Source organism: Neomonachus schauinslandi, chromosome 12 (genome assembly GCF_002201575.2).
Source record: "Neomonachus schauinslandi chromosome 12, ASM220157v2, whole genome shotgun sequence".
NCBI classification, from domain to species: Eukaryota; Metazoa; Chordata; class Mammalia; order Carnivora; family Phocidae; genus Neomonachus; species Neomonachus schauinslandi.
This window is the reverse complement of record NC_058414.1, coordinates 73,817,764-73,830,125: the sequence shown is the minus strand read 5'-3', so window position 1 is coordinate 73,830,125 and position 12,362 is coordinate 73,817,764. Positions and strand designations below refer to the sequence as shown.

Sequence of the window (12,362 nt, the reverse complement as noted above, 5' to 3'; positions counted from 1 at the left end):
CAGATTCTGTGGTACCATTTTCTAAGAGGGAGCCTGTGTGCTGGCAGGGAATCATACAGATGTGCAAATCTTTGTGAGCCCCGATGCTTCTCTCTACACCATCAAGGTAATTCATAACCTCTGGTCAACAGCCCCCCAATTTTTTTCCTTCAGTTTTAACATATCATAAAAATAGTTAGTGCCATAAAAAGCCAACATTTCAAATATAAAATTCTTTTAATACAAATATAATTCATAATATAATCATCTTAAAATACAGCCATTTATGAGTTTGAAATATTAAAATAAATATTTCCTAGAGAAAGTTTTATTTGCATCACCAACTTAAAAAAAAAGAAGTATATAAAACGAACTGATTGACTCTTCCCTGTGTCTCCCATTATCTGTCCCACCCAGTCTACACAGTAGGAAATGCCTAGAGCAAGCCTGAAACTACACAACCTTACCCTCTATATACCTACATCTTTGGATTTCATGTACATCTACCATCAGCGCCCACAGCCTATCTGCTTACATACTCTCTTCCCAGAGCTTCTGGGGGCAAGAAGGATTTCCTGTGCCAATTCGCGTTAAAGCATTTTTTTCTAGCCATCCTTCCGTTCAAAGGTCTTAGGAGCCTGTTACTTTCTGGAAGCTGGGGAAAGTCATGTCAACTTCTGCATCAAGGGAATTATCCTGTCCCCCACATGGGACTGTAACAGCCCTCTTTCTGGGTAAGGGATGCATTCTAACTGTCTGAATTATTTGGATTTCTGGTAAAGCAGTGAGTGGTATTAACACGGATTTCCCCGATCAGGAAGTTCTCTCTCCTGATACCCAGATGTTATGCGGTATATATTTGGATGAGCTGACTTGTGACTCTTGCAGTATCCTAATTGTGCTTTGAAACAGAACAGTCTGAACACAGAAGAGATGACAGAGTTGTGTTTTTAAATATCTTGGGGAGAGTGGAGAAAAGGGATATAAACTTACATAAATCACTAAAGTTTCCAATTATCTTTACTTGATCATATCTCTAAGTAGTATGATTACAGTTCTCCTCCAATACTACAAATTAGCAAGTCTCACTAAACAGTAAGTTGAAAATTACGCTGGCTGACGTGGATGGCCACCTTTCCAACTGCCACCGAGAGGAAAAAGTTTTCAGGAAGATCTGGCTTGCAAACACAAGTGGTACATCTTCAAGGATCTGAAGTACCTTTCACACAATTTGACCACTGCCAGGAAGCCTCTTATCCAGACCCGATCTGAGCGTCCTTAATTCCTCTTATCAAAATTTTTCCTTTTAAAAATAAACATTACTCATCCTTGTTTTCTGGAGCAGAAACCGTGTTCTCCTCCAATTTCACAAGCGACCATCCTGTGCCAATATTTGTAGTGCTCTCTAAAGCCTTGTTTCTTGCACCTCTTCTTCCGTCTCCTCCTTCAGAGCAGCGATTTTGGACTGAGACTTGTGCCGGCTCGAGTTCCGGTGCGGGAAGACCCTCAGCCGGTCCGAGGGGCTGATGGCCTGCCGCAAGACGCTCTTCTCGCTCAGCAGCTTCTGGATGGAATCGTACTGCCACACCTTGTTCTCCTCTATGACCTAGGGAAGTGGCTGTTAGTGAGGTTTCGGACAGAAGGCAGGGCGGACCAGAGCCAGGACAGAAGTGGCAGAGGCTCAGAGGAAGAAAAAGAGCCAAAAAGAAAACAGGCGTCCACAGGCTGGCACCGTGAACAGTGAGGTATCTCATTGCAATGGGGAGTCCTCTTGCTTTATGGAGCTTCTCCATTTGTGAAAGTAGCTATAACTTTCTACTTAGCAGCTCGAAGAGTTTTGTTTGTTTGTTTTTTAATTGGTATAGGACTGAGCAATGTGCTTCTTCAGAGAACTTTAAAGGAACTAACATTGCTTGGTAAGCCAGAATGATCTTTGATACATCCCCATATACAACCTTAAAAATGAATAAATCCACAGCATGATAAAAGAGTTGAGCCTCTTCAACAGGGGGCTTGAAGCTTAACAATTCCAAATGGGTGAGGATGTGCCTGAGTTTAATATGCCTCCCTCACATGTTCAAGTGGAGCAAACCCCAGGCCAGATGATAGAAGGGCTTTACCCAATCTCCTGAACCTGGCCACAGCAGGGCAAGAGGCTGTGGGCTGGCCCCCTAATTTGTCTCTCAAAGCTTATTGGTAATAACAATCCTTCGGTAAGAAAAGCATTTACCTCCAGAAGCCTCAAAAACCTTAATAGAAATGACGTGCTACATCACCCTCAGAACTTCCTTGTGATTAAACCCGAGGGAATTTGCAAACATCACTTGAAAGAATCTGTGACACTTTTGAAAGCACAGTAAGAAGGTGGATGGGAGAGGCACTTACCTGAGCTCCAAACAATGACTAGAAGAATGAAATGAGTCTTTCAAACTATTGCATTAAAACCACACATCGGGTTGCAAGACAATGCAGGCCTGTCCTGGACCCCATCCAAGGGAGACTTAGTGATTAAAAATCATCAGGACTTAGACTTTATTATGACTTGATCCCCAAATAAAGAATTCAAATGTACAGATGTTTCAATCTATTAATGTAACTTAAAATATGCTGCTATTTTAGATTTACTGGATTCCAACCTCACCTCAGAGCTCAAATTAGTGCAGCTCTTTTGAGTAAAGCTGGACAGCTGTGTGACACTTATTTTAAGGAAGAACTTGTACATTGTTGTGTTGTGATTTGCAGGAACTCCCATATAAGTTATGGTTAACAAGAAGTAAAGGAGAAATGAGATCTTAAGCAAATTATAAGCTCACCAAAAATCGCTGACATTCCAACAGAGCTTCTATCCTGTGTTCAGAGAGTATTACTGTGCAATCTGCAAATGCTTGTTTTAGGGTTCTTCGAATGATTTGGTATGTTCTAGAAAAGAAAGAAAATACCACATGTAACAACACAGAATGTCAATAATCTGCCTTTACCTTTGATGACATACCTATTGTCCTATCGATTTAGTTCTTTAAATTACTTACCTTTTTTAAAATACTTTTATTGACATAGTGCTGATATAGAGATGGCCACAATCGGCTTTTCAACCATGGGGAAGATTCTAAGTTTTCATAAATAAACAGGACAGATATTTTGAAGAAAATTTCACAAGTGAGTACATTCTATTATCATGTGGAGTCACGAGTGGTTCTTTTGTGCTATAAAAATTTCTTATCATATAAACGACACAGAAAGGAAAATCATAAGAATCAGATTATGCCTATGTTACTAAATATTTCCTCATGTGTTGACAAGGGGATGAGTTTGTAAGAAATTCCAAAATTACACTCAGAAGAGAACGCAGGGCTCTTATACCAGGAAATAAGCACTTGTGCTCATGTCAAGCAGTGACTTTTCCACTGGGCAATCATTTCATATCCTGGGGGGGGAGGGGTGGCCTCCACTTGCAGACATGACCACCTAATGGGAATTTGTGTCAATATGAAGTAGGCATCAAAGATTCTGCTCCCATCATGTTATTAAGTAGCAGGAATTCTGAAACTCACACTGGATCCAAATGAGCACTGGGTTCATCAAGCAGCAAGATCTTTGCCTTACTGAGAACAGATCTGGCCAAGCACATCAACTGTTTGTGGCCGTGGCTTAGGACATAACCGCCATCCACCAGGACGAAATCGAGCTTCCCAGGAAACTGCTCTATCACAGATCTGAGTCCAACCTGCAGAAAAGAAAGAAGGAAAACACTGTGCTTAGAAAGGAAATTTAGATACCACAAGGTTAAAGACACTTGAGAGGTTGAAAGTTTAGATCTCGTATCAACAACCTACCACTCCTGCTATTTGGTTTTGATTCAACAAAAGTCTACATATAATCTTGGCAGCTCTAAAGGATAAGCCTATGACTTGTTTCAGCTCTGTACTTCATTCAGGAAATTTTCAGTGAGTGTTTATTCTGTGCCAGATGTTCCACATAGGGATCGAAGAAATGGTAAATGGCACATGGCCCCTGCAAGGCTCAGGATTTATAAAGATATACACAAATAATTACAATCGAATATGCTAGAAAAGATAGTATGTATATAATGCAGTTATCTGCTATATTACAACAGATTCTTTTATTCTACCTTCCATTCCCTACTCGGTCACAATACAGCATGAAAGGTAACAGAAAATAATCAACTGGGGAGCTTCCTCAATTCATAAAAACCTTTTTTTTAAAGAACTTGATGAAACTATGAAGTAAAAGAAAAGTTAAAATAGTGGTACATAACTAGGAGATTTAAAGGTGCTTAGGTCTTGAGATGGAATATGAGAGTTGTGTTAGGGACAATGGCTTATTGTTTTAAGCTAGGTAGGAAATAATAAGATGAAAATGTGAACAAGATATGGAAACAAATTCCTTCAAAATAAGACAAAAATGATTTAAGCCTTGGCTCTTATCACTTATTCAGGTAAGTGTACATTAATACTTCTTTTTTGCCAAATATTCCTGAGTGTTTGAGGGCCAACAAGATACATGGATGATTGTCCCTACTCTCGGAGAACCTGGGATTTAGTACCGAGAAGGAAGATATAATACTAATTGTAATACAGGCAGAATGGGATAATGGCTTTAGGAAAGACTCCTGAGTTCAGTGATGAATTCACAGATGGCCCATATCACCATGTTTGATCAGCAAATACTGTGTGTCCATGAAAGGTATTGTGGTGATACTTCTTTTCTTGACTGGGCTCTCATTAAAGCAATCTCACTTTGTGAGAATTCATTAATTTTGAAGAGTTTCTGAGATGGTAGGGAATGTAAACATATTAATTAGACAAGGGGGTTTACTCTGATGTATCCTGGAAGACTCAAATGTAAAACTACTTTCAGATCCAAGGATCTGAGAATGTGAATAAAGACACTGAGTAGGAGTCAGAGGACCTGTGTTCTTTCTTTCCATCTTCAACTTTTTGCTTTTTCTTGGTCTCAGCCTGTGAACCTGCGACAGTCTCTGCCATCACTTACCTCTGGGTTCTCCTTTAGCTATTATTCCATATCTTCCCCCTTTGTAGAAATCTCAAAAAAATTAGCGTGCATCTGTTGTCTCTACTGCCTCACAACAGAGAACATTTTTTCCTTCTTGAACATCTATTCCTTGGCTTATGAGAAGCCATACTCTATGACCACTTATTATCATGTATGGGCACCTCTCCCTCTTCCTGTCCCTTGAATATTGGTCTTCCTCACCCCTAACTCTCCAAACTCTCCTTCTGAGAACTCATTCATTCTCAGGGTATCAATGACCACTAATAAGCTAATGCTTTTTCAAATCTTTATCTCTAACTCCAGCCATATTCCAAATATTTCTTAAATTCTTCTCCTGGCTAGCCCCATCGCGGCGACTATCATTATCCCTTAAGCTTCACACTGTAAATCCCAAGTGGTCGATCTGTCGATTGACCACACAAACACCGCAGGGATCCTTCTAAAATACATATTTGACCATTTCATTTCTCTGTTTAAAATCTCTTCCTGACAGAATAAAAACCGAGCTCTCTCACGTGACATAAAAGGCATCCAGAATCGAGTCCCCTCCACCCCTGCTTCCAGCAGCACCAAACAGCTTATAGTTCCCTACACACCGTGACGTATCCTTCTGAATACCCTTGATCATCCTCTAGGGCAGCCAGGCACATAGCCATGGTAGGATCCATGTAAGTGTCCCCTGTTAGACTGCTTCCTGAGGGTAAAAACATATGCTCTTTAGCTCTATGTCCCTTGTGCCAATACTGGGAGCGCTGTCAGCCTTGACAGTCATTCATTTGTTCAACAAGTATGTACTGAGCCCCTGGAATGCTGGCCAAAAAAAAAAAACCCAAACATGGTTTTGATGAATGCAAAAATGAATCCAAACTGAAGAATGACAACTGATAAGTGAACAAGTGCTGATTTTGTTCTGCCAGTATAGAGTGCCATCTAAGACAGGCCACGTCCCATCTGTGTGCTTCCTTGTTCTCATCTTTAAGACTCTTTAAAATCCCTTAGAAATAGAAGTATAAAATTAGAAGTTCCTTAACACTGATAAGGATTTTTTTTTATTTTATTTTATTAGGTTATGTTAATCACCATACATTACATCATTAGTTTTTGATGTAGTGTTCCATGATTCATTGTTTGTGTGTAACACCCAGTGCCCCATTCAATACATGCCCTCTGTTTTTTTTTTTTTAATTTAAGTCAAATTAACTATCAGGAAAAGTACAGATGAGATGGATGTTAACAAGGCTTATCGCAGTGATCGTTTCACATTGTATACAATTATCAAATCATTATGTTGTACACTTGAAACTAATACAGTGTTATATGTCAATTATACTTCAATTAAAAAGTACTGGTTAAAGACTGGAGTTCTGGAGTCCAACAGAAGTGGCTTCGCATCTGCACTGCTCCACTCATTTGCAGGTGGTATCAGGTCTAAGTCTCGTTTATCTCACTTGAAAAAAATGGGGAAAATAATAGTATGGACTTCAAAGGACTGTACCACAGATTAAGTGAGATAATTTCTGGAAAGAGGTTGCCACACAGTGCAGGTACAGAGAACAGCATGAGAAAAAGCCTCCGGGGGTCAGAGAACACATGCTGAGTATCTAATCCATCCTAACTACTAGTACAACTTGGGAAATCCCAAGGGCAGGGACCTGGTCCTGAAACACTACCTGGTATGACAAGATCTGTAAGATTTTTGCCTTCAGAAGTTGCCTTGGAAGGTACATTAGCAGGAAGTACTGCAACATTATTAATTTATATCATACCTCTAACAACAGGTTGGGATATCGGTGGAAATGTGGTGGCATGTACAGTATTCTCCCTCGAGATCCGCACCAATCATATCATCATTTCCCAAGTCCTCTTACTGTATTATATTTTGTGTGTGTGTGTTTTCCCAAATGAACCTATTCCTTAAGTAAATGAGTAAGTACCTAAATACTTATCACTGTCAATATTTGGAGAACAAAATTATAAAAAATAAATGACAGTGAGATAGACCAATCCAGAGTCTATTTGGCAACATTCCTAACTCACTGTTTTACTCACTATCAAGTATAGTAAAAAAAAAAATTTTTAATCACATTTACTAGAGAAAGATCAACATGAATTAGTAAAACTTTAAGCTTTGAAGTAAGTGAACATTTGACAAATTTATCAATTACCTATTTTTCACTGGATATTGTGGTAGGTTTTGGAGAGGAAATAGGAAGCAAGACAGACTAATAATTGTTTTTGAAAAGATACAAAGTTATTACCATAACTCTAGGTGTAACCAACTTTATGTGCTGGTAAGAATGGCTTAAATTAGCCTAAAGATTATTTGAATGTAAATGACTGCTCAGTCATGCATTCTTTAATAGGCTCTTTTTTTTTTTTTTTTAAAGATTTTATTTATTTGAGAGAGAGAGAGCACATGAAAGGGGGGAGGGTCAGAGGGAGAAGCAGGCTCCCTGCTGAGCCGGGAGCCCGATGTGGGACTCGATCCTGGGACTCCAGGATCATGACCTGAGCTGAAGGCAGTCGCTTAACCAACTGAGCCACCCAGATGCCCCGTTTAATAGGCTCTTAATGAGGGTTTATTAAATTCTAGGTACTATGGTAGACCTGGGGATTCAAAGATGAATCACACTAGGCCCTGCCTTGAAGAAATTCATGGTCCAGGTGAGGAGAAAAATAATAAGTGAGAAATTACTGTTCAAAGTGCTGTGAGAAAAAAAAATTAAAAAGGTAATTGCCATAGAGATAATCTAATTTAGTAATTTAGTAGCAGAATTCTTTGTATGTTAATATATACACATTAATATATCCATATATATTCCTGATACAATGTTAATGACATATATCACAAATTATTTTTCAGTAGATTTAAAGTAAATATACATTTTAGCTTATCTCTGTCCAAGCGAAGGTAAATTAAAATTTACTAGAATCCAAACATTTCTAATTAGTTTTATTCCAACTTGGCCTGAAAAATAAATAAAAGCATCCACAGCTTGTGGATATAAAAAACTTTACAAGAAACGAATTTGCCAGCTTAATGCAGTTGAGCTGATAAATCCTGTATTTGCAAGGAAAAAATTCTGTTTTGTGACACATCAAACTAAAAAAAGGTACTACGGTCTGTTAAGGGACGAGACATTTTCTTCAAAATGTTGACTCTGCTATTGCCACACTCTGGAATGTTATTGTGGAGCAAGAGTTTGCTCTTGTGACAAGAAAACATGGGGAAAAAAAAACAGAAGTGAATTATGGTTGGACGGAATAGTCCATTAGCCGGCAGTTATAAAAATAGACACTCTCAACTCCTCTAGGCCCTCCTTTTGTTGCTTGGCAGGTTTTCCAGGGCAGATTTTCAGCTTAAGAGGCCATTGTGTCTCCTATTCAGCTTGCTCTTTAAAACAACTTACCTGACTATCAATGTGTTAGGAAGAGAACTATGTTATAAGTTACCGAAAAAGCCAACAACTGCCAAAAAAGCCTTCATTCTAAAACCAAGAGATGTTGGGGCGCCTGGGTGGCTTAGATGGTTAAGCGTCTGCCTTCAGCTCAGGTCATGATCCCAGGGTCCTGGGATCGAGCCCCGCGTCAGGCTCCATGCTCAGCAGGGAGCCTGCTTCTCCCTCTCCCTCGGCCTCTCTCCCTGCTCATGCTTTCTCTCTCTATCTCTGTGTCTCAAATGAATAAATAAAATCTTAAAAAAAAATAAAAATAAAAATAAAAAAACCAAGAGATGCGCTGCTTAGAGCACACACAACGAAGACAGTAGTAAGAGCCGGTGAACCCGAAGTCCAAGGAGGGAGCTGCTCAAGCATCCGCAAGCCCCTGAGACGTCTCGAGGCTCAGTGTCCTCATTGCCAATGGCAGCACCTGCTGTGTGCCAGCCATGGGGTTATCTTCATGCTATAGCATATGCAAATCGCTTGTTTATTCATTTCAACAAAGGAATCAAATCATTCATTTAAAAAAAATGAATTAAGCCATTTATGTGTTCATTCAACCAACCAATATTTACTGACCACCATCCACATCCCAACACTACTGTAAGCACTGGAAATACTGCAGCAGATGGGACAGTATCCCTGCCCTCAAGGAACTTACAATCCGATGGGGAACATGAACAAGTTAAGAGGTGAGTCTATCCCGTGTGAAGAAGGCCACGGAAGGGCTGAGGGTACAGGGGCCAACAAGGAGGGGCTCCTCCTCAGGACTGGAGCCTCAGGGCAGGTTGCTGGAAGAAGAGATATATAAGAAGAGACCTGACTGATGCAGAGGAGAGGGAGGGAAGGGCTGGCAGGGTTTCCCAGGTACAGAGAACAGCATGAGAAAAAGCCTCTGGGGGTCAGAGAGCACATGGTGCTGTAGAGGAACTGGATCGTGGTAAGCAGGGGGAGGCTGGAGCATGAGTTTAGAGAGGCAAGCAAAGATCAAACCATGAAGGACCTTGGAAGCCACTGTAAGCAGGGTGGACTTCATTTAAAGGATGACAAAGTACCCTAGGAAGGGGAGAATCAAGTGATCAGACAGGGTTAAGAAAGATCACCAGAGCTACAAAGAGCAGACTGAACTGGAGGAAGCCAATGAGAGGGAAACCAGCTAGGAGCCTATTTAAAACATCCACATGAGAGTTGGTAGCAGTATCAGATGGGGATGGAAACATTCTAGATATGTGCAGGAGATGGCATTAACAGGACCTGACAGGCGGAGAGAGGTGAAGAAATCGGGAGTCAAGAATAAGTCCCAGGTCTTGGCTTTGGGCACCTAGAAGGTGCTGATGCCATTTGCTGGAATTAGGTACACAGGACAGCTGTGTGCATTGGGGCAGAGAACGTGACTGTGGAAACAAGGTGCTCGTCCATGCTGAGATGTCAGGGAGGGAGCTGACAGGCAGATTTGGGAGTCACAGCATCGTGGTATTAGTTAGAGCCAAGAGGTGGTGTGAAATTTCCCAGGAAGAAGAAGTAAAATAGGACTTATTATAAGGGCAAACACCAACATTTAAGAGATGGCTAGGTGAAGATCAGATGGAAATAGGATCAGAATAGCTAACAGTCACTTGAGACCTATTATTTGCCAGGCACTGTGCTTGCCCATTATATGTGTAAGTCTGAAAAGTTACAACAACCCTACCAATTTATTGAGCCAAAATGTTAGGGGGTCTATTTTTTTTTTCCTCTTGGGATTCAGTCTCTTGAAATTCTCTTTGGTCTACACAGATGATAAAGGCAGTGCTCCTGGGGAGAAGCTATCTGGCTCTGAGTCATTTGGAGATGGGAAAATTAGACCATCTCGGTCCAAGGTCTCAAATAGAAACCCGCTTCCCCTCCTTTGGACTTGCTTTAAATTCATCCACAGAATGATGAGGCTCAGCATGCCCAGATGAAGGTATGGCCTAGGGCACAAAGGGAAAGGAAACTATTTATGTTAGCTTTGTTTCTGAGTCTTAGAAGTAGGAACTAGGCACAAGCCTCATGGCTTCACAAAATCTAGTCCAGATCAGCAAGAATAAGGTTTCACACTGGTGTATGGGGCCAAATGCAAGGGACGAATAAAGTGTTTCTTGGCCTGGTGCTGTCATCATGTGTACTCCTGATTTTCATTTGATGGAAAGCGTAATTAAGAAGGAGGCGCTGCTGAGATAAGATTCAGGTGTTTGGCTAACCTGTTGTTACTCAGTTCATTTCCCTGTATTGACACAAGTCATACCAAGGTCACAGAGAGGACTAGATGAGATGCCATGTGTCCTGGTTTGCCCCAGACACTACTGGTTTATGCCTTTCGTCCCAGGATCCTGTGCAGTTTAGAAACTGACACATCCCACAGTGTTCCTGTTTGGATAAATTATACGAACCACCACGTGGACAAAAGCCCAGGACTTGTAACTTTTAAACCAATGATTTTCTGCTTCTCTGCTCTTCTGGACTGTTGCTTATTTGTATGCTATATTTGGGCCTCCTCAACAGAAAGTTTTCATTACTACTCAAAACACATGACATGAAGGTAAGGACAGCATCATTTTGGTTTATAAATAGCAAAGTATTTTTTTAAATCAGCAAAAAAGAGCTAAATATGAGTTGATCAAATGAAAATCTAGACAGGTAAAATTTATGCATTATGTCGATATTTAAAATTTTAACCATGGCTTCTAAAATTTTAGATTATTTTTATGATCCTGATTCCTGTAAATTTTATTGTGACTTGGCAATAGTTGCAGATTTTATAAAGTCTAATATCTCCTTCCCCAGTTTCTGTCCCACCACACTGCGTTCCTATAGCTCATTCTCTGCAGTCACATCAAAGATCTTCAAATGCACCACTTGCAATTTAGTTAATGTTTTCTTTAAAACCCCTGTTTGTTGGGTAATAAGGAAACTTTGATAATAAAAATAGTTAATCTAAGTGTATTTTATGAGGGGCATATTAAGGTTGGGCACTCAGTGGGTAAGTGTTTAACACTCACAAGCCCATCAAAGCTCCTGGCAAGATCCAGTCCGAAGGGAGGCACAAAAGGGAAGAACGTTTGGGATAAACAGAATTGGGCTACAATAAAGACCAAAACTATGGGAAATAGTGAAATAAAGTTGTTCTCTAAGAAGACCTTTGAATCTCAATGTTCTTAGGTCCCGTAATTATAGTCTGCCATCAACCAGGGCTTTGGATGTAAGCCTCAAATTTAATGAAATAGAACAGTTTATGTTCCCTTTTTCTTTCTTATAATGCCTCTATGTCCAAAAACGATTGGTTTACAGCCAGGGTATTCTGTTAAGGAAACCAAGAATTTCATTCCCCGCACTCTAAATTCTTCCATATGATGTCTTCAACTACAATCACCTATTGGGTAAATACAGGGTATTACTTAAGAATTTTGATTCCATTTTAATCCATATATTTCTAATATGGCCCTACTGACCTCAAGGGATGGTGCACACCACAACTAGGTCATGTGACTTTTTGCCTAGAAAGGCTCATAGCCACATCCCCTGAAAGCAAGTGACTCCTGGTGACTTCCAGAGAAGACTGCGGCCATTTGCAGGTGTGCTAGAAGGATCGTCATTTCTAAACTCATGCTTCCTAGAGAAGTATATCATGTTATGCCAAGGCCTCTCCTAGTGCTGGGAATGCTTCAGAACCAGACAGTGGGTGGATGCGAAGGTGTGGAGAGATGATTTTTAGAATCACAAATAATCCTGGTGCCCTGTAAGGTGCCTGGGTCTCTCCCAGCTTGTGTCTCACTGATGTACTCTGGAAAGGAAGAAGGCTAACACAGTGCTACTCTCTGGGGCCTGAGAGTTGGAGACTCACCACGGAGGAAGAGGGAGGCCTAGTCCAAAGTACTGGGGGCTCCAGGT

General features: G+C 40.5%; 1 protein-coding gene across 1 annotated transcript in view; it reads right to left on the bottom strand.

The window, feature by feature from the left end:
- Positions 1–636: 636 nt before the first annotated feature.
- The window catches only part of CFTR (CF transmembrane conductance regulator), a 167,279-nt gene continuing 155,553 nt past the window's right edge, over positions 637–12,362 (bottom strand). Inside the window, exons 26-28 of the mRNA XM_021699342.1 lie at positions 3,531–3,703; positions 2,793–2,898; positions 637–1,585 (exon numbers count right to left, since the gene is read on the bottom strand). Coding sequence (XP_021555017.1) covers positions 1,385–1,585; positions 2,793–2,898; positions 3,531–3,703 — 480 coding nt within the window. The 3' untranslated portion in view covers positions 637–1,384. The remainder of the gene's footprint in view (positions 1,586–2,792; positions 2,899–3,530; positions 3,704–12,362) is intronic.